Source organism: Mus caroli, unplaced genomic scaffold (genome assembly GCF_978045245.1).
Source record: "Mus caroli unplaced genomic scaffold, Mus_caroli_1 scaffold_13, whole genome shotgun sequence".
Classification (NCBI taxonomy): Eukaryota; Metazoa; Chordata; class Mammalia; order Rodentia; family Muridae; genus Mus; species Mus caroli.
This window is the reverse complement of record NW_028227268.1, coordinates 53746039-53768111: the sequence shown is the minus strand read 5'-3', so window position 1 is coordinate 53768111 and position 22073 is coordinate 53746039. Positions and strand designations below refer to the sequence as shown.

General features: G+C 46.6%; 1 protein-coding gene across 3 annotated transcripts; it reads right to left on the bottom strand.

The window, feature by feature from the left end:
- Nucleotides 1-8145: 8145 nt before the first annotated feature.
- On the bottom strand, nt 8146-21198 carry Alox15b (arachidonate 15-lipoxygenase type B). 3 transcript variants are annotated; one of them, XM_021178204.1, is made up of 14 exons: nt 21052-21198; nt 20742-20964; nt 20412-20493; nt 14761-14883; nt 12941-13044; nt 11723-11895; nt 10988-11134; nt 10677-10880; nt 9786-9872; nt 9500-9669; nt 9208-9329; nt 9008-9108; nt 8755-8925; nt 8146-8325 (listed from the first exon to the last, which is right to left on the bottom strand). In XM_021178204.1, the coding sequence occupies exons 1-14, from the start codon at nt 21196-21198 to the stop codon at nt 8146-8148; spliced, it is 2034 nt and encodes a 677-aa protein (XP_021033863.1). The 3 variants fall into 3 exon arrangements, with proteins under 3 accessions (XP_021033863.1, XP_021033864.1, XP_021033865.1); XM_021178205.1 differs by lacking the exon at nt 9786-9872; XM_021178206.1 differs by lacking the exons at nt 9208-9329; nt 9786-9872 and having other exon boundaries at nt 9008-9105; nt 9510-9669.
- Between the last annotated feature and the right edge of the window lie 875 nt (nt 21199-22073).

Sequence of the window (22073 nt, the reverse complement as noted above, 5' to 3'; positions counted from 1 at the left end):
CCATGCTTCTGCCACACAGTTTTTACACAGTGTTTTGTTGCCCTGTAAGAGAGGGAAAAAAAATCCACTTTTTCCTCTCTTGGCCATTTCTTGTTCTGACACTTGTGGCAGCTCCGGGATGATTCAGAGGCAGCTGCTGATGTCTGACCTGAACTGTGACCCTAGCTTGCTAACATGTATCAGTGTGTAAACTGAGGCCTTCCTGTCCATATCTTACAGGAAGTGTTACATTCTGTTCATAGCTGAAGGTCGCTGACCAAGACAACTGCTGGGACCTAAAGGCAATGGAAAAAAAAAAAAAGAGTACAGACAGCCTGCTATATATAGTCTGTCAGGGGGCACATCATTGTAGTGACCCTCTCCCGCTCAATGTGTGGCTACCTCATCCTGGGGAAAATGTTTCCTATATTGTGAGAACCTCCCCCCACCCCCTTTCCTCTCCTTTCTTCTCTCTGGAACCATGGAGCAAAACAGCACAGCATGTGTGGCCAGCCTTTGTACCCACTAGCCCAACTTTCTTTCCTCCTGTGTTGGCACCCACTGTTTCCTGGGGGAGGGAAGGAATGGAGTGTGTATGGTTGGCATATGTACCCAACTACTCCACTCCTGATTAGACTTCACAGTCTGAGAAACTTGTGGGTAAGTCTCCCCTTTTTATTCACTATTAGAGATGTTAAGGTCCTGGAAGTCTCCCAAAGTTGGGCTTGATCTCCTGTCCTCAATTGAAGAGAAAAGAAATAGAGAAAGAAAAGAAATTTAAAAAATTGAGAAAGATCTACTGGGCCAGGGCAGAACTGAATTCGAAGAGTGCTTGCTCAGTGTGGGAAATGTGAGAGAAACATACTGTGTTTTCTACACATAGTTAAGTAAGAAAAAGAAGTCTCACTACATTTAAAGAATATAGTAAAAATGTCACCTTGCGGGCTGGAGAGATGGCTCAGTGGTTAAGAGCATTGACTGCTCTTCCAAAGGTCCTGAGTTCAAATCCCAGCAACCACATGGTGGCTCACAACCATCTGTAATGAGATCTGACGCCCTCTTCTTGTGTGTCTGAAGACAACTTCAGGGTATTTAGATATAATAATAAATAAATCTTTAAGAACATTTTTAAAAAATTTCACCTTGTAAAGACCCTCCCTAAGACAGCGTTTTCCTGAATCCAAAATACATGCTCCAGATTGCACACTGTGCCCAAAACTGCCTTCTGTTTATCAACTGCACTGTGTTGAATTTGCCAGTTGTACCAATGTGAAGCAGGCCGCGCTCACCCCCTCAGAACAGGTACAAAATTTCCATGGCTTTAGAAATAAGGGCCTGTGAGACCCACACTAAAACTTTTTACACTGCTGAAAAACTTTGGATTGCATGGTTTTTAGATCTATCTATCTATCTATCTATCTATCTATCTATCTATCTATCTATCTATCTATCTAAATATCTAAGTATACATGTATGCATGCATCTATCTATCTATCTATCTATCTATCTATCTATCTATCTATCTATCTATCTATCTACCTATCTATCTACCTATTTATCTAAATATCTAAGTATATATGTATGCATCCATCTATCTATCTATCTATCTATCTATCTATCTATCTATCTATCTATCTATCTATCTATCTATCTACCTATCTATCTACCTATCTACCTATATAAATATCTAAGTATGTATGTATGTATGCATCTATCTATCTATCTATCTATCTATCTATCTATCTATCTATCTATCTATCTATCTAGATTCCAGACCCATTCCCTACACTTACCATGCCCTGTTTTTTTTCCCCAGTCCTGCTTTAAAGCCCCAGAGAGATGTGGGTGTGATGTCACTCTGCGCTTAATCCCAGTGTTTGGAGGCAGACACTGGTCTACAGAGCAAGATCCAGACAGGCAGGGCTACATAGAGAGACCTTGTCTTACTTGTCTTAAAATAAAATAGAAAGCATTGGGGAGGGAAGAAGGTAAGGAGGGAGAGAGGGAGGGAGGGAGAGAGACAAAGAGACAGAGACAGAGAGATATTGATTTATGTCTCCAGTGTGACACATTAGGAAGAGAGCAGGTAAACACATCAGGTGCCCTCCAAGTCCATCTTTGGTGTCCTGGCCGAGGCTGAGGTTTGCCTGGAGGACAAGGAGCACACACAAGTATGCAGGCCTGGGCCAGGTGTGGTCGTTCTAGTCTTCGCTGTCTCTGCTCCAGTCTTTCCTGACAAGTTGTCAGAGCTCCGTGAAATCTCTTCCTGGTGGACAAGTTCCTCTTCTGGCTGTACCAAGCTTTCGTTCCTTCTCCCAGCATGCATGAGATTCCTGGGGAATCTGAAATTCCTTTGATGCCATTATTTCAATTGTCTGACAGCCAAAGAGAGGCACAGTTCTCTTTATAATAGTTATTCCTGTGGGACCACAAATTTGAAAAGTTAACTCAGTATTTCCTTGGGGAAAATGTTACCTGTAACATCTTCTCTTCTCCCCATGGCCAAAAGCCCAAGGACTACCTATGTATGTGCACGCACGCACACACACGCACACGCACTCTCTCTCTCTCTCTCTCTCTCTCTCACACACACACACACACACACACACACAAACTCACTATGACTGAACCCAAGACTGGAAATTCATACCATGGAAAACTCAATGTTTAATAAAGTACTGAGAAAGGTAAGACTTTTTTGAATGAACAAAGAATGGAGAAATAGAAACTTTCCCTTCAAAACAGACCCTAGAGAGATGGCACAGTGGTTAAGGGTACTTACTCCTCTTTCAGAGAACCTGAGTTCAAAAGTTCAGATAGGTGGCTCACAAGTGCCTGTCACTACAGTTCCAGGGGAGCTGGCGCCCTCTTGTAGTCGCTGTGAGCAAGCACACACCTGGGATATATTCATGTAAACAGAGAGAGAGGGAGAGGGAGAGGGAGAGGGAGAGGGAGAGGGAGAGGGAGAGGGAGAGGGAGAGGGAGAGGGAGAGGGAGAGGGAGAGGGAGAGGGAGAGGGAGAGGGAGAGGGAGAGGGAGAGGGAGAGGGAGAGGGAGAGGGAGAGGGAGAGGGAGAGGGAGAGGGAGAGGGAGAGGGAGAGGGAGAGGGAGAGGGAGAGGGAGAGGGAGAGGGAGAGGGAGAGGGAGAGGGAGAGGGAGAGGGAGAGGGAGAGGGAGAGGGAGAGGGAGAGATCATGGAGTAGGAAAATATCTTGGGAGAAAAAACTAATAAGAATGAGGTTGTGCTGGGAGTGGTGGCACACGCCTTTAATCCCAGCACTTGGGAGGCAGAGGCAGGTGGATTTCTGAGTTCAAGACCAGCCTGGTCTACAAAGTGAGTTCCAGGACAGCCAGGGCTACACAGAGAAACCCTGTCTCGAAAAAAAAAAAAAAAAATGAGGTTCTGAGCCTTGAGCAGAAATAAGACAAAAATTAGGTCAAGCATACCCAGAATTATAGTCTCAGGCAAAACATTTCTCAAATGGTCAGTGTGTATACATGAAGAATTGACATGGAATGTACACGATCACCTGTCCAGGGATGGTACATAGTGGGCTGGCCCTCCCACAGCCCCTCCCACATCAGTTGCTAATCAAAATACCCACAGACTGTCCACAGGCCAGTTTGAGGGAGGCATTTTCTCAAGTGAGATTCCATCTTCTCAGATGACCGTAGCCTGTGACATAGCAAAGGTCTTTTCTGTAGCAAACTGGTGCGAGACTATTAATGCGGTGCCAAGCCATGTAACCTCCAAAATTCGTGGTTTTGTTTTGTTGTTGTTTGTTTTTCTTGTATTTTGTTTTTTGTTTTTGCCAGCTGAAACAAAGCTGGAGGGTTTCTTTGGGATTCTACCACACCTGTCATAACAGGGCTCACAGGCTCACAGGGTCTGTACTGAGGGCAGCACTTCTCTAACCTTGGGTAGAGACCGACTGCATGGATTCCTACAGCTAAGAATCACTGGATTTTCCCCTTCTCTTGAAGATGATAGTTCATCTCAAAGGACATGCTGAGGGGCTGGAGAGATGGCACTTGCTGCTCTTCTGAGGGTTAGGTTCAGCCAGGGACTCAGGTCAGGTGGCTATGAGCCAACACTAACTCTAGCTTCTAAGGACCTGATGCCCTCTTCTGGTTTCTCCAGGCAACTACGCTTAGGTGCAACCAACATACCCATTTACATATATATATATATATATTGTGGGAAGCCACATGTGCCGTTGCAGCATGGCGCTGGCTTCTGCTGGCCACCACGCATACATAGGCAGTAAAGTTTTTTGCCAAGATGAGGTTTTGAGAATTAACCAAAATTGACCAATCAGATGAGAGAGAAGTTAACCAATCAGATGAGAGAGAAATTAACCAATCAGATGTAGGCATGCAAATGAGGTGGTAAGCATCAACCAAGCACAACCAATCCGGGTGTGAGACACGCCTCTCCTAGGCCTATATAAAGCAGCACCAGTTCTGGGCTCGGGGTCTATTCGCCTCTACAATCAAGCTCTCCCAATAAACGTGTGCAGAAGGATCCTGTTGCAGCGTCATTCTTGCTGGTCGAGTAGGACGCACGCAAGAATATATATATATATATATATATATATATATATATATATATACATACATACATGCACACATACACACACACATATATTAGATATACATATATATGTATGTGTATATATATATATATATATATATATATATGAATGACACACATCAATTCATTATTGGGGAACAATAGTACTCCAATTCATAAGTTCATCCATGCACCCAGGTCAGGTTTGAGTAACAGGCTGATGAGGCCATGCTCACCTGCGGCCTCTTTCTGACAGCTGCTATAGAGAGGAAACGCAATCCCCTAGCACGAGCCTGCCCAGGGATCAGTAAAGCGTCAGGTGTCCAGATCCCAGAGACTGACGAGTGCCATTCTTACTTCTCCAGATCTCAGAACAACAGAACTCAGGCTGCCAGATCCTCTGGGCTATCCGGGGGCTGTTGGTGGCAGTTGTGAGACACTGGCTCTGCCACTCTTTAATGAGTACACCTCAACGGGATGTGTCCTGACTTCCTGTGTTTCCTTAGGGTTGTACATTCCTGCCTGGAATCCCCCAACTCCCCCAGGGACCACAGCCAGCCTGGCTGTGTAAAACCTGCCCCTTCCTTCTGAGACCTGATGAAAGGGTCCCTCACTGTGACTCACAGCCCGAACTCTCATTAAAGTTTCTGCCATGCTGTCTATGAACTCTCCTCATACCCTCACCATGTAGTTGTCTGTCTGTCTGTCTATCCAAGCCATTAAGAATTCTTCTAATAAACTCCTTATCTAGAGGGACAATCTATCCCGGTGCCCTAGACCTGAGCCTTTTACCACCTATCCATTCAGCCATTTTTTTTTCAAAACATAAAAAATGGTTGAATGTCTCTCATGCCTGGGTCCAGGGCTGGGCATATGACATCTAAAGATGAAAAAGTTTAGTTTCTGCCTTCAAGAAAGTCATGGTCTAGTTGAGAAGACATAAATAAATTAAGCCTGGGCTTTGGGAATTGTTTGGATATTAATTCCTGCATTCGGCAAGTGCTAACTGTGAGCTCCTGCTGTACGGGATGCCATGTTCTCCCAAGCTTACAGCGACTGAAGTGAGGTTGGAGTTCACACAGCATGCCCACAAGGCAGCCTCAGAGTTGCAGTGGAAAGGGGCATCTCAGCTCCAAACTGCTTATCTTGGAAGTGAGCAGCGTTACTTCTTCTCAGAGTCCATCGACCAGATGCAGTCATGTGGCCCCAACCTAACTCAGCCAAAAGGTCAGCTGGAAAATGTCCGGAAGGCTTCATGAGTCTTAGTGGGCACAACCTCATCATGGGTTCCTGGCACGCAGGAAAACAGCCCTCTTCAAGGAGTTTAAACACTGAGGCAGGTAAGTGAAGGAAAGAAGTCAGGCAGGTGTGTGTGTCTGCCTGTGGGTATGTGCACGTGGGTGCAGGTGCCTAGGGGAAGCCAGAGATATCCGATGCCCCTGGGGCTAGGCAGGCAGTGGTGAGCCACGTGATGTGGATGCTGGGAACCAAACTCAGGTCCTCCGGAGGAGCAGTGCACACTCGTAACCACTAGGGGTCTCTCAACCCAAAGGACTCGCTCATCCACAGACACTAAAACAGTACAGGAGACACAGAACTCTCCCTCATGCTTTGGCACAGGAGTATCAGTGAAAAAATGAACAACCGTTCAAGGACTGTCTGGTAGTCCTCAAAGCCCCTCCTTCCTTCCTATCTTTTGGTGTTTTTAAGGCAGGCTTTGTGTTTTGTTTTGTTTTTTCTGTTTCTGCCCTGGAACTCACTCTGTACACTGGGCTGGCCTCAAACTCACAGAGACTCTCCTGCCTCTCCCTGACAAGGGATGGGATTAGAGGTATAGATCACCACAGCCTGGTCACACTGCCCCTTTGAAGCTTGGGTTTATTGGGTTCAATGGTTGGATTCATATATATTCTATCTATCTATCTATCTATCTATCTATCTATCTATCCATCCATCTATTCATCTATCTGTCATTAACATATGTACATTTGTGTGTGTGTCTATCTATCCATCCATTCATCCATCCATCCGTCATTAACATATGTACATTTCTGTGTGTGTGTGTTTACAGGATTTACAGGAGTACTCTGTGTACCAAGGCCTCTGATCCTTTGGAGCTGGAGTTATACATTGACTATAACTGACATGGGTTTGGGAACCAATAGAACCTGGGTCCTCAGGAAGAGCAGCAAGTGTTCTTAACCATTGGGCCATCTAGCCCAAGTGTTTATGTTACATTTTGAGTATTGCTTCATAAAAATCTTATGAAATTGAAGACCCAAAGCAACTTGGAATGGACTCATTGTTACATTAATGAACATCCATGGAGTCTGAGCCAGAGAAAAACAAAAACAAAAACAAAACCCCAACCAAACCAAACAAAACAAAAAACAACCCCTCACCCACCAAACTGGAGAGTGTATACAAAATATTGGAATTTTAGAATGAAGATGGATTTTAGATGGCAAGGTATTAGAGGTTTGAGAATATCTTCTAACTCTCTGCAAAGGGGACCTGGTTCACAATTCACTTTAGGGGTGGCTTTGAGAAGAGGTGAGGTAGAAATGGTAGCATGTCCCTCTCTCTTGTTTTGTTTTTTAAAGATTTATTTATTATTATGCCCAGAAGAGGGCATCGAATCCCATTACAGATGGTTGTGAGCCACCATGTGGTTGCTGGGAATTGAACTCTTTCTGGAAGAGCAATCAGTGCTCTTAACCGCTGAGCCATCTCTCCAGCTCATTCCTCTCTCTTAAAAAGTATAACTTGGGTGTCTACTGGTATTTCCCCTGAATGCCTGGAGTCTTCATGGCCACTAGAGGTCTCTGGAGTTAGAATGACACATGGCTGTGAGCTACCCTGGTCATCTGGAAGAGCAGATGTGTTCTTCTACACGGAGCCATGCCTTCGTCCTGTCCTTCTCTTCATGCCTGACTCCAGTAATCCCTTCTCAGAGCTAAACCATGTCAGTGTGAGGTCGTAGATCATGATGGACCTAGTGGGTAGGCTTTGATTGGACAAATTCCTGTGTTCCTGATAAGCCTGTATGATAGCTGCCTTTGTGTCAGGTGAGGGTGAGATCTCAGTGGCTTTGTGCAGTGAACCAGGGTTCTGCGCTTCTGTTACCGTCCATGGTTAATGGGATAGAAAGCAAAGCAAACCAGCAAAGCCGTTAATCAGAGCTGAAGCTCGGGGTCTCCAAACATTTGGATGGCTCTCTGCTGTGTGAGATCTTGCCTTCTGTGGGAGTTTAGGTTTTTCTGTTTTGATTTTATTAGGTGTGTGTGTGTGTGTGTGTGTGTGTGTGTGTGTGTGTGTAAGATGGGGCTTGGTTGTCCAGGAGAAACATACGGGGACTTAGCCTGGAAAGGCATGGTCAAGAGTTCTATATGGCCGGGCGTGGTGGCGCACGCCTTTAGTCCCAGCACTCGGGAGGCAGAGGCAGGAGGATTTCTGAGTTCGAGGCCAGCCTGGTCTACAAAGTGAGTGCCAGGACAGCCAGGGCTACACAGAGAAACCCTGTCTCGAAAAAAACCAAAAAAAAAAAAAAAAAAGAGTTCTATATGTCACACAGGACTGTCTTCTCTAAGATGTTAGATGGAGACACTGTTCTCAATGAGGGGAGGATCCAGGTAGGTGTAGGGCAGTGCCAGGCCTCGGTTCCTCTCCCTGATGCCCTCGGAGATCTGGATCAGCTTTCTCTGGAAGGCAGCCACGCTTCGCCGGGGGGCATCCTCTGTGAAGTGTTCATCTGGATAGTGGCCCAGGGGCCTCTGGGGACCAATCACAAGGTTGAGCTGCTGAGGTCACCGTCTTCTGAGCAGCTGTGACCCACCATGGCTGGCTCTGCCCACAGTGAGTGCCTGGGCTCCTTGGTTGAGCCTCACCCTGTCTTTGCCCTAAGTCTTTTCCTAAATGACAGTGATCTGTAAGCAGTTAGACTGTTTAACTTGAAGATTTAAAGGAGCATTTAGTCCCATGTTACCATCATTGAAGAAAGTGAGTTGGACACTTGATCCTCACATGAAGGGTGTTGAGAGTCATGTGTTAAGAGCTAAGGTCATTAGGAAAATTTAGTCAGGTGTGTATGTGTGTGTGTGGGGGGGGGGCGGTGAGTCAGGGTTGAGTTTGGGTTGAGTTTGCAAACAATAGATCCATTCCTATCCAGCCTAGCCTGGCCTGACTCCTAGCTCCTTACTTACTTGGTCCCCAGGTTCCGCACTTAGCAGCCAGAGAGCAATGATGTGATAACTTGACGAATTAACTGCTGGGAGCGTGGCTATGAAACTCTCAGGCCGGGCCTGGCCTTTGGAAGTAGGTGGTGGTAGCTGCATGGTAGGTGGCAGATTGGGCATCCAAACACAAGAGTCGAACTGAAGGCAGAGAAGATAAAATGAGACCAAGACCCTGGCCCTCCACTGTAATGCCTGTAGGCCTGGCCTGACCTTTCCTTACCTGGCCTAAACTGACAGCTGCATGCTTGGCTGAGCAGGTGAATATCACCATGGTGATATACTGGACCAGGGCTTCCTGGGTATCCAACAAGGAGGGCATACCTGTGGGAAGAGCTGGGCTGAGGCCAGGCATCCTGGGGAACTGAGGACCTCACAGAGAGGCTGGGGTGGTGCCGTGCCCAAGGGCTAAGTTTCCTGTACCTGAGCTTTCTCGGCCGAGGAAACCCTCAGAGAAGATCTCCCTCACCCAGGCCTGGAGCTCTTGGTCATCTTGGACGGATGTGTCACTTGGGTAGTAGATGCTGACTATCTCAGAGACAAAGCTGCAAGGAATAACTGGATTCAATCCCTGACTCCAAACCTGCTCCTCTCTGAGAAGCACTGTAGTCCAGGGCAACCCACACAAGGCCTCCTTGGTGGGAACCTTTCCAGTGCACCCCATCTCCTGCCTAGGCTTTCTGCCCATGTGGCTTCCTGGGGATGGTTCCCTCACCTCTTTATTGCCCCCCAGATCTGCATCCCATCATCTCTGTAATAGTAGCCTGGGATGTCTTCCACACCTCGGGCTCGGATATCTTCAGGGAGACACAGGACAGAGTAGTTCAGCTGTTCCATGTTTCTCTTTATCAGGTCAGAGAATCCCTCAGTGCCAAGGCCTGTGGACTGAGGGAGAGAACGCCTAGCTTCAAAAGCAGGGGCAGCAGAGATACTAGGGTAACAGGGGCCATGCCCACCCCAGATCTCCGTCTTCTTCCCATCCCTCCAAAGGCAGCTCCTACCTTGTCTATCAACTTCCCAGGGGCAACGAGCTGCTCCCGGGCAAGCGTGTTGATGTGCAGTGTGTACCGAATGTGAGGGATCAATAGCTGGAAGGAGATGGCAAAATGGGGAGCTCAAACCTGTTCCCCCAAACCAAACTCCCTGTGAGTCACACAGAGAGTCAGCGAGGACACTGTGCAGTTTGTGACAGCGTTCCCTGACCAGTGAAGAAGGTTAGGGAGGCCCCATAGCATCTTGTCTAAGGCTTTCCAGCGGGCCTTTTCTTCCCTCTGACACCAGATCAGTTTGTCAATGAGAACCTTGGGAACTTCCTAAGATGTCCTAATCCCTCTGGCAGGCAGAGAGCCATGGAAAGCAGGGCTGGGGCCTGGCCCTGTGGTGCTGTTCCTCACAGTGCACTCAGAGAAGCAGGTGCTGGGAGTCACAGTCAGAAGAATCAGAGTGGAGAGCATAGAACAGGCCTAGGGCCTCACTGGATGCATGTGTTTCCCTCACCAAGTGCACATGAGAAGACAGGGCTTCCCCTCCCAGGGAATGCTTAGACATTCTCTTAGGCCCTGGATATGGCCTTACCCTATGTTCTTCCATCAGAATGGGAGCCCTGCATCCAAGCCTGGGACGATAAGGCCAACTGAGGGAAGGCCACTTGGAAGATGAACCAGAAGATACAACATAATCCAAGGAATCTATGGGATTGGCTGCAGGCTACACCACCTTGTGTGTTTAGAGAAAGGGTCTCTGTGTAGTAGTCCTGGATTTCCTGGAACTGTGCTATGTAGACCAGGTAGGTCCCGAAGTCATTGTGATCCTCCTGCCTCAGCCCTCCAAGTGCAGGGATTAAAGGTGTGTGCCACCATGTCTGGCTTGGGCCAACTTGTTGAGCCACTGACCTTGAAGAGAGGGTGACACCTGGGCAGCTGACGCAATGTGGCCAAGGCAAAGACTTCTGGAATCAGATGGGCATGCAGCAGATGTGTGATAGCCTCATGGATGTAAAACTCAGAATTGCGCACCCAGGTCTTGGCCAGCAACCAGTCCCACGTGTCATCGCTGGGCAGGAAGATGGGGTTGTCTGGCCCAGGAGTCTGTTTGAGCTGGTGGGCCAGAGCAGCAGAGAGGCAGGCAGTGTCAGTGTCTGTCACCCACTCAGTGGGACCCTCTGTACTCTGCCATTGCCCTTGTCCCCTGCCTTTTTACAGACCTGGATGGCAATGGGAAGCAGGGGTCCGGACCCTGAGCTCTGGTGTAACAGGGTCATCGGGGCTGCAGAGAACTGAGGCTTTCCATTGAGGATGTTGGTGTGGACTCCAGAAAGAATGCCATGATCCACCAAGAACAGGGAGCCCTTCTGCAGGAGAACAGGGAGCCCTGAGTGCAACTGGTTTCCTAAAGCAGGTGGCAGGGAGCAGGGAGAAGGTCCAAGGTTGGGGCTGGAGAGATGGCTCAGTGGTTAAGGGCACTGACTGCTCTTCCAGAGGTCCTGTGTTCAATTCCCAGCAAACCACATGGTGGCTCATAACCCTCTGTAATGGGGTCTGGTGCCCTCTTCTGGTGTGTCTGAAGCAAGCAATGGAGGTTTACTCATATGCATAAATAAATAAATCTTTAAAGAAGAGGAGAGGAGAGGAGAGGAGAGGAGAGGAGAGGAGAGGAGAGGAGAGGAGAGGAGAGGAGAGGAGAGGAGAGGAGAGGAGAGGAGAGAAGAGAAGAGAAGAGAAGAGAAGAGAAGAGAAGAGAAGAGAAGAGAAGAGAAGAGAAGAGAAGAGAAGAGAAGAGAAGAGAAGAGAAGAGAAGAAGACCCAGGGTTACCCAGGGAGTCCATTTTTAGAGCTGGCTCTTGGCATGCAAGGCAGAGTTGGTCCCTCTGTCTCCAGTGGGGGATGAGCTTGGAGAAACTAATAGGGTTTGCAGAGCTTGCAGTCTGGGCCCCACCCACCTCCAACTCAGCTTGCAGACTGGTCCCAGGGCCCAGCACTGGGGCCACCATTTCATCAGTGACCGGGAAGTTGTTTGGGAGATTGTGACAGCGGCGAATCAGGACCGGGTTGATGCCATTTAGGAACTGGGAGGCGAAGAAGGCATCTTCCTGCCAGTGTGCAAACACATACTCTGCAGGAGGGGGAGAGGGAGGGGGGAAGGGAGGAGGGGGCAGAGGGGAACCAGTCACCAAGGCTCCTACAGGTCTCTTTTGACCCTTCTGGGTACCTATTCATTTCTGACCTGGATTTGGTTACTGCCTATTCCTTAATCTCAACCTATCATCATACACACTGTCTAGCTGAAACCAGCTTGTGAGGCTCACTAGCCTCAAATGCAGGATAACTGTGACTCTTCTCCACCACAGCCTCCACAGCCCTCTTGGCATCCCAGGACATGGCGAGTTGTACATGGCAGAACCTAGAATCTCCCTAGGCAGCAACTTCCTTCTCCCCGCACTGAGAGCCAGGAACTCTCCATCCTTGGTGTCTCTGCCCATCTGTCCACTTCATCCCTACACAGCCACGGCCTTGATGAGGCCACCAAACTCTGTCCTCAGCTGATAGCCCATGGCAGGATGATCATCCTGCTGGCCCTCTGGCTCCACCCCATGGCCTGGAGCACATTCAGTAGAATCATTCGCAGCAGGTTGCTAGTCCCTAGCATCGTGCTCAGGAAACCCCTATTCTTCTGTCTTTAGGACCTTCATCTTTTCTGTTCTCAGTCCTTAAAGGACTCTCTGCCCCATACCTCATCTTCAGTGTAAATGCCCACTAAACTCTCCCCCTCCCCATTAGAACTTCCTGGGACACCCTGAAAACTAGGGCGGGTCCCCCTGTCACCTAATTCTGAAGCCAACAAGCCAAGGAACAGTAATGATGGAATGATGTGACTTTGAGTCTTATGAAAAACCACAGCCTGACTTCACTGTGAGGCCTCTGTACACAGCCCCAACCATAGTTTAACTGTTGGATTAGGTCAAGGGTCCCCTCTGCCTACCACCTCTTTCGTGTCTATGGGACAATTTAAGGTCTAGGAGGAAGGGCATGGAGCCCAGCTAAAGTCACAAGGTGAATTGTTGCTCATAGTTAAATTAGTTAATTAATTGTTCGTGCTTCCTGGCAGAGATAGGGACTGATATCCCAGAGAGGTTAGGATGCTGGCCCCAGTAGCTCACCTGCTGCTGGAGCCTTGCGGAAGTTAAATAGCCTTCTCATCTCCCTCAGACTCCTCCAGAGTCCTGTGCGGTCCAGGAGCCCTTTGACTTTCAGCTCCGTATACCTGATGGAAGATGGGAGGTGTGGGATAAGGTCCTAGGCCCCAGGAGACCCTCCTCTGTCTGCCTGAGATAGTACATGCCCTAAGATAGCCACTGTCCTGAAGGATAGGACACTATGCCTTGGGCAGGGCTGAGTGAACCATGTAAGTAAGGTAAGGAACTGAGGAGAAGAGAGAATGTAGGACTGTGGGCAATGGACAGGGAGGCATCTTCACTGTGTAAGCCAAGTAAGCCCTTTGCTCCCCAACTTGCTTCTTGGTCATGATGTTTGTGCAGGGATAGGAAACCTGACTAGGACAAATTGGTACGGGGAATGGGGTATTCCTGTGTCAACCTGACCATGTTTTGGGGAGGACTGTGGAAGGACTTTGGAACTTTGAGCCAGAAGAGCCATTGAGATGTTAATAGCTTTGTGGGATGTTCTGTAGGAACTTGGAAGATAATGTTGAGAACAGTGCAGAAGATGGAGGCCTGGCTTGTTAGATCAGAGGGAAGATTAAAGACTCTTATCAGGGCTGTTGCTATTTGATTGTGTTGATTTTGTGGTTTTGGTGAGCTGGAGCTGAAGAATCAGCTGTGATTAACAAGATACTAGAACTACAAAATCTAAACCTCTGTATTTCTGGGACTATTGATTCTGGTTAGCTGGAGCTAAGAAATTAGTGGTGATTAAGAAGAGACCAGTATCAGTGAGGTGAAATCATGTGGGAAGTGTTTTCTGAGAACACAGAGATAGCAAAGGTTGTGCCTTGTGCTGCGGCTGGACTTGGTAATGTGTAAGAGTCACCCAGGTGGTACTGGTTTTAAAGGCAGGAAGGGGTCATGAAGAGTGGCTGAGGCTTGGCACTATGAGAGGCCATGGAAGGCCCTTGGCCCAGGACTGAAGGGGTCAGGCAAAGGAGTTAAGGCTTGGCATCATGAAGAGAGCCTATGAGATGATATTGGTGAAGCCTAGTTGCAGTGGAAGACAGCAGTGTTTTGGAGATGCCAGCACCATGAGATGACCACCACGAACAGTGGCAGCAGTGGAGAGCAGGCTGCTGGAGTCTTGAAGACAAGGTGTGTGCTACAAAGGGCAGGGCTGGAGAAGTAACCCAAGCCCTTGGAGGAACCCAGAAGATCGTGAGTGGTTCCTAGACATTGGACAGTTAGAGTTTGATTTTGCTGTTGATTGTGACTGTGCCCTGATATTTTTCCCCTCTTGAAGGTAGAAAGTATTTTAGTGGAACCCACAGTTAAGAGACTTTGAATTGTAAAAGGACTTTGAATTTTAAAAGATATTGGATTTTTTTTTTTTGTTTTTTTGTTTTTTTTGTTTTTCGAGACAGGGTTTCTCTGTGTAGCCCTGGCTGTCCTGGAACTCACCAGGCTGGCCTCGAACTCAGAAATCTGCCTGCCTCTGCCTCCCGAGTGCTGGGATTAAAGGCGTGTGTCACCACCACCCAGCAATATTGGATATTTTAAAGGGATTGAAATTTTAATATGTAAAGCCTGTGGGACTTTTAAAGTTATTTAGATTGTGGGGATGAATAAGAAAGTAAGGGTTGAGGATTTCTAGTGATGTGTTTGTGTGTCAAGGTGTCCTGACCTGCTTGAGTTCCAGTCCTGACTTCCTTTGACGATGAACAGCAGTGTGGAAGCTGAACCCTTTCCTCCCCAACTTGCTTCTTGGTCCTGATGGTTTGTGCGGGAATAGAAACCCCGACTAAGACACTCACGCGGAGTAGGCTTTAAAGAAGAATTTGGCATTCTTCATCGCAGAGTACTTGATGTTGAGGTCCAAGTCTTTTGCAGTCTCATGGTCAAGGCAGCGAGGCCAACCTTCAATGTAAGTCTTCCAGCTAGAAGTGGGACAGACAGGTGAATGATCAGCAGCAGCCTCAGGAGCCCTTGCACAGAGAGAGAAGAATCCCTGCCCCAGGGGACCCTGGCCACAGCTAGCCCCCTTCTGCCAGGAGGGGCTCTCCTGAGACCCCCCCTTCTCCTATGCTCACTAGGTTGGATAGAAGCTACATGTCCCCACAGGGAGACTTCTGAGCACATGACCTAACTTGGGTCAACAGGAGGAATGTGAGGTTGGAGCCCTGGGGTCTCTTAAGTGTCTGGATTATAGTGTGTAGATGTTGGGCCCGTGACCTAGGAAGAAGCTTAACATTTGGTTTGGGGTCATTTAAAAATTAGTCTTTTAGAGTTGAGGCCAATGTAGTGAGACCCTTTCTCTAACCAAAACAAATTTTAAAAGACTGGGAATATGGCTCACAGTAGAGCATCTACCTAAGATGCACAAGGCCCTAGGTTCAATCTCCAGCATAAAAAAACTAAAACTAAGGGGCTAGAGAGATGGCTCAGCGGTTAAGAGCACTGACTGCTCTTCCAGAGGTCATGAGTTGGATTCCCAGCAGCCATATGGTGGCTCACAACCATCTGTAATGAGATCTGACTTCCTCTTCTGGCCTTCAGGTGCACATGCAGAAAGAGCTCTCATGTATAAAATAAACTTTTAAAAAAATCTAAAAAAGTAAAAATTAAACATTAAAAAATTACTGCACAGCCTGAAAAGATGGCTCAGCGGTTAAGAGCGCCGACTACTCTTCCAGAGATCCTGAGTTCAATTCCCAGCAACCACATGTAATGGGCATGGCTCACAACCATCTGTAATGGGCAACCAATACAGTCTTCTGGTGTGTCTGAAGACAGTGACAGTGTACCCACATATATGAAATAAATATGGCAGGAGCAAGCACGGCTGGATAAAAAGTTCCTGCCCTTGTTAAGCCTAACGTGTTTGACCTCCACATGCATATGATTGGTTTTGTGCATACACACATACAATGTAAAAAAAAAAAATTAATTACAGGGCATTTTTCTTTTTCTGTTTTTTTTTTATTTTTGAGACAGGGTTTCTCTGTGTAGCTCTGGCTATCCTGGAACTGGCTCAGTAGATCAGGCTATTCTCAAAATCAGAGCTCAGTCTGCTTCTTCCTCCTGAGGGTTGGGGATTAAAGGCATGCACAACACTGCCCAGCACACACTTTAAAAATAAATAAATAAATAAATAAATAAATAAATAAATAAATAAATAAATAAAAAATATTAAGATGGCCAGGGATATAAATTAGTAATGTGTGTTTGCTCAGAATGCAAAAGACTTAGGTTCAATAACCAGTATTCAACAAACAATAATGAAAAATGTTTTAGATTTGAGATTTTGATGTCAAAGGGCAGGTTGCAATTAAAGTGTCCTGCCACCAGGTGGTGGCCAAACTCTTTGTCTCAAGCAACGCAGAACTGGCTTCATGTGGGGACTCTTGGTAAAATGGAGATTCTCACTTGGTAGGTATGAGGTGGGCCTGAGTGCTTGCCTTCCCTGACTGGCACCCAGAAGATGCTAATGCTAGGGTTTGAAACCTTACTTCAATTGTAAGTGCTGAGGGTCCACACTGAGAACAGATGGGGAGCAATGCTAACAGCACACATTTAGGCAGGGCTTAGATTTCATGTTGTTGAGTGCTTTTATTTATGTAATACCAACACTTCTGCTCAAATTCTTGGCCCAAGAGGAACTACTCAGAATCATCGGGACACAGGAACCAAGGAACAGCCGGGGACAGGCTCCAGACACAGGAACCAAGGAACAGCTGGGGACAGGCTCCTTCAGGTTTCTGTCTGCTCCCTGGAGCTGATCCTGTGCCACAGCTCTCCATACCTAAAATCATCCTGGAGAGAACTAGTCTCCCAGGAGTACTGACACTCGGGCTTGCAGGAGGGACAAGCCACAGTTAGAGACAGCAAGACTAGCTAATACCAGAGATAACCAGAGGGTGAGAGGCAAGGGCAAGAAGAAAAGCAACAGAAACCAAGAGTATCTGGCATAATCAGAACCCAGTTCTCCCACCACAGGGAGGAGCCCTGTATACTCCAACACACCAGAAAAGCAAGAGTGAATTAAAGTCACAGCTCATGATGATGATAGAGGACTTTAAGAAGGAGATAAATAACTTCCTTAAAGAAATAAATACAGGCGAACACAAGTAGAAACCTGTAAAGAGGAAACACACAAAAAAAAATCCTTTAAAGAATTACAAGAAAACCCAACCAAACGGGTGAAGGAATTGAACAAAACCATTCAGGATCTAAAAATTGAAATAGAATCAATAAAGAAATCACAAAGGGAGACAACCCTGGAGACAGAAAACCCAGAAAAGATATTAGGAGTCATAGATGCAAGCATCACCAACAGAATACAAGAGATAGAGAATCTCAGGTGCAAAAGATACCATAGAAAACATTGACACAACAGTCAAAGAAAATACAAAATACAAAAAGCTCCTAACCCAAAACATCCAGGAAACGGAGGACACAATGAGAAGACCAAACCTAAGGATAATAGGTATAGAAGAGTAGAAGAGAATGAAGATTCTCAACTTAAAGGGCCAGTAAATATCTTCAACAAAATTATAGAAGAAAACTTCCCTAACTTAAAGAATGAGATGCCCATAAACATACAAGAAACATACAGAACTCCTAATAGACTGGACCAGAGAAGAAATTCGTGCTGTCACATAATAGTCAAAACACTAAATGCACAAAACAAAGAAAAAATATTGAAAGCAGTAGGGGAAAAAGGTCAAGTAACATATAAAGGCAGACCTATCAGAATTACACCAGACTTCTCCCCAGAGACTATGAAAGCTAGAAGATCCTGGACAGATGTTATACAGACCCTAAGAGAACACAAATGCTAGCAAACTCTCAATTACCATAGATGGAGAAAACAAGATATTCCATAACAAAACCAAATTTACACAATATCTTTTCATAAACCCAGCCCTACAATGGATAATAGATGGAAAACTCCAACACAAGCAGGGAAACTACACCCCAGAAAAAACCAAGAAAGTAATCTTCTTTCAACGAACCTAAAAGAAGATAGCCACACACACAAATTCCAACTCTAACAACAAAAATAACAGGAAGCAACAATCACTATTCCTTAATATCTCTTAGCATCAATGGACTCAATTCCCCAATAAATAGACATAGACTAATAGACTGGATACATAAACAGGACCCAACATTTTGCTGCATACAGGAAACACCCCTCAGTGTCAAAGACACTACCTCAGAGTAAAGGGCTGGAAAATAATTTTCTAAGCAAATGGTCCCAAGAAACCAGTTAGAGTCGCCATTCTAATATCAAATAAAATCAACTTTCAACCAAAAGTTATCAAAAAAGATAAGGAAGGACACTTCACACTCATCAAAGGAAAAAATCTACCAAGATGAACTCTCAATTCTGAACATCTATGTTCCAAATGCCAGGGCACCCACATTCATAAAAGAAACTTTAGTAAAGCTCAAAGCACACATTGCACCTCACACAATAATAGTGGGAGACTTCAACATCCCACTCTCATCAAAGGATAGATCATGGGAACAGAAACTAAACAGAGACACAGTAAAACTAACAGAAGTGATGGACCAAATGGTTTTAACAGATATCTATAGAACATTTCATCCTAAAGCAAAAGAATATACCTTCTTCTCAGCACCTTATGATACCTTCTCCAAAATGTACCATATAATTGATCACAAAACAGGTCTCAACAGATACAAGAAGATTGAAATAATCCCATGCACCCTTACAGATCACCACGGATTAAGGTTGGTCTTCAGTAGCATCAAAAACAACGGAAAGCCCACATACACATGAAAGATGAACAACGCCCTACCTACTCAATGATAACTTGGTCAAGGAAGAAATTAAAGACTTTTTAGAATTTAATGAAAATGAAGGCACAACATACCCAAACTTATGGGACACAATGAAGGCAGTGTTAAGATAAAAACTTATAGCTCTGAGTGCCTCCAAAAAGAAACTGGAGACAGCATACACTAGCAGCTTAACAACACACCTGAAAGCTCTAGAACAAAAAGAAGCAAATTCACCCAAGAGGAGTAGACGGCAGGAAATAACCAAACTCAGGGCTGAAATCAACCAAGGGGAAACAAAAAGAGCTACATAAAGAATCAACAAACCAGGAGCTGATTCTTTGAGAAGATCTTCCTTCCTTCCTTCCTTCCTTCCTTCCTTCCTTCCTTCCTTCCTTCCTTCCTTCCTTCCTCCCTCCCTCCCTCTTTCCTTCCTTCCTTCCTCCCTCCCTCTTTCCTTCCTTTTTTCTTCTTTCTTTCTTTCTTTTGCTTTTGCTTTGTTTTTGTTTTTGTTTTTTTTTTTAAATCAAATATAGTCTAACAGGAGTCAAACTGAAAAAGGACACTTCAGTTGAGAAAATGTCTCCATCAGATTGACTAATAGACAAAAGACCATTGAGTGTTTTCTTGACTGATGATTTACATCGCAAGTGCCATCCCTGAGCAGCTGGAATAAGAAATCAGTCTGCACAAGATAGTAATTCTATCCTTCATGACCTCTTCTTCAGTGCCTGCCTCCAAGTTCATGTTTGATTTCCTGTCCTGAATACCAAGTATAATGTTCTCTAAGATATAAGACGAAATAAACTCTTTCCTCTCTAAAGAACAAACAAACAACTAGAAGAAAAAAACATCAATCAAAGAGAGTAAGTGATTTACCCAAGACCTCCCAACTCTTTTTGTTAGGATCTAAACTGGCCCTGCATCATGGAGGATGTAGATTTCAACATCTGCCCCTCTCCCCTGTTTGCCGCTGTGAGATTTAGTGTCCTGGCTTTCATGACAAAAGTCAAATCACCAGGAACCAAATGAGCCTGTGCTTGCTCAGTTTCCAGAGACCTAGGGCAAAAGCAGGGGGCTCAGGATTTGGAAAGCAACCAAGATTAAGAGCACCAGGCGATTTTGAAAATGTCTACCTGAGTACAGTAGCTGACTTTACCCCTTTGTAATTCCCACCTACTGTAATTTCAGTATGTAGGTAGCTCTCTGCTCTAACTCTTTATGCTGAGCTGATACGATGGAAAGCATCCCTGTCTGAGAGTTTCTGTACTGTCTAGGAATGGGTTTGAAGGTCACCCTTAAATGCTGGGAGTTCTGCCTGTATTTATGGGAGAAACAACAACCTCACCAGTGAGAGAAAAGAGAAATGAAAGCAATAACAACTACAGAGAGAGATGGAGAAGGCATAAGCCACAGGACAGGGTTGTTAGAACAGTGGGTTTCAACCTTTAATGGGTGCCAGCGTCACCAGAAAGGCTTGGCAAGATGCCAGTCTCTCTGCTCAATCACATGTTCAGAGTCAGAGATCCTGCGAATCTGCTTTTCTCTCAGTTGCCCAGTATTGCCAACACTCCTGTGTCTGGGGTTAGTCCTTGATTTGGCTGCTTCCCATCACATAAGTGAGTCCTCCTGCAGGGGTCACTATCTCCCTCCTCACCTGTACATCTTCTGCCTGGACTCAAGCTCCTTCTGGCGCTGATCCTGCAGTGTAGGGTGATGGTCTTGCCAGGACACCTTGGCTGCGGGTGAGGGCGTGGATGGAAAGGATCCTCTCTTGATCTCTGGCTTCAGACGTTCTCCCTCCTACTGCTGTCAACCCACCAGTCCCCTCACCCCGGGTACACTTCTTCCACTGCAAACTGACTGCCACCACCTCCTGCTTCTGCCAGTCCCCTCCTTCCTCCTCTGCCCCGTGTCCTGGTCTCCACTCCCCAAGCCTAGCCTGCGATACACTGATGTGCGCCTCCCGCAGCCCCAGCCCCCTCACCTGCTCCCTCTCTCAGCACCAGCTCCCCCGCCCCTTCCAGCCACTGATAACAGGGGAAGTGGAGTGCAGCCCCAGGTAGCCACTCCAGCTCGAACCAGCGGCAGAACCAGGCATCAGAACGGAAAGACATAAGCGGGAGGGACGCTTCCGGGGGTGCTTTGTGGACTCGCAGCATCAGCACAGTGCCAACGTCTTGGGGAAGTGTCACCTCGAAGTCTTCTTCCTAGGAGGGGTTGTTTAGTATGCTGAGGCTGGTCTCCCTGGGCTGCCTTCCTCCACAGTCGCCATTGCCTGCTCCCCCCAAACTCACAGCACCGGCGCTGAACTCCTTGCCCAGATGGTCCAGAGGTACTAAGGGGCTCTCTCCGTGGGTTCCCAGGATGCTGACAGACACTTTGTCCCATGTGCCAGCCCCACAGGCTTCCCCCGTGGATACTCTCACCCTGCATTTCGCCATCCTCCTGACCAGTTTAGCTCTCTACTGCAAGCTGGACTACCTGGCAGGGTGATTTAACCTCAGCGATGCCCCGCCCATCAGGCCAGGTTAAGGGGAAATGTGTTCGCTACCCACTGAATTCCCCGTTCAGCTTCCTTGCTTCAGGAAGAGCCTTAGAATTTAGGACAAGGAGTAGGTAGGTTGATACACTGAAACCTGGAGTCACAATGGGTGGCGCTGAGACAGGAAGTGGACTGAAGTCCACAGGGTGAGTTCCAGACCCAACTGGGGTGTGGGGTACAAGTATAAAATTTATTTACATGCTGTCTAAGCTTTAAATGTGAGTGAGGGTCCACTTCCCCATTCCTTTAACTCTTTCCACGCCACAAGGCTGCTTTCATTTCTTTAATAACTGATTTTGAGAGCCATCACTGGCCAGGACTATTAGATGCTGCCAGCGCAGGTCCAGGCAAGACTCTAGCTTTGCCTGCCTGTTTACTAAGGTCAAGTGCAAGGGGGAAAAGACATTCAAATGCTCTAAGCATGTATTAGAGTTTAGAGGATAATCAATGCTGGGGAAGATGTCAGACACTGCTGATGTGAGAGCCTGAGAAGTTTGGCTCGAGAGAAAGGCCCTCAGAGACCCAGAGGCGGTGAGAGGTGAGCCCAGGGTATGTGTTTATGGGCACCAATTATTGGACTCAGTGTGTTATTAAAAGGAGGAGGATCTGAAGTTGGGAGGGACACAAGGAAAGGTCGGGGAGAGCTGTGTGTGGGGGGATGGGGTAGATATGGTCAAATACATTGTGTGCATATGTGAAATTTCAAATAAGATATCAAGAATAATACTAAATATATGTTTTCAAGTGGTATGTCTAGGTAAGCTGTTTTACTGT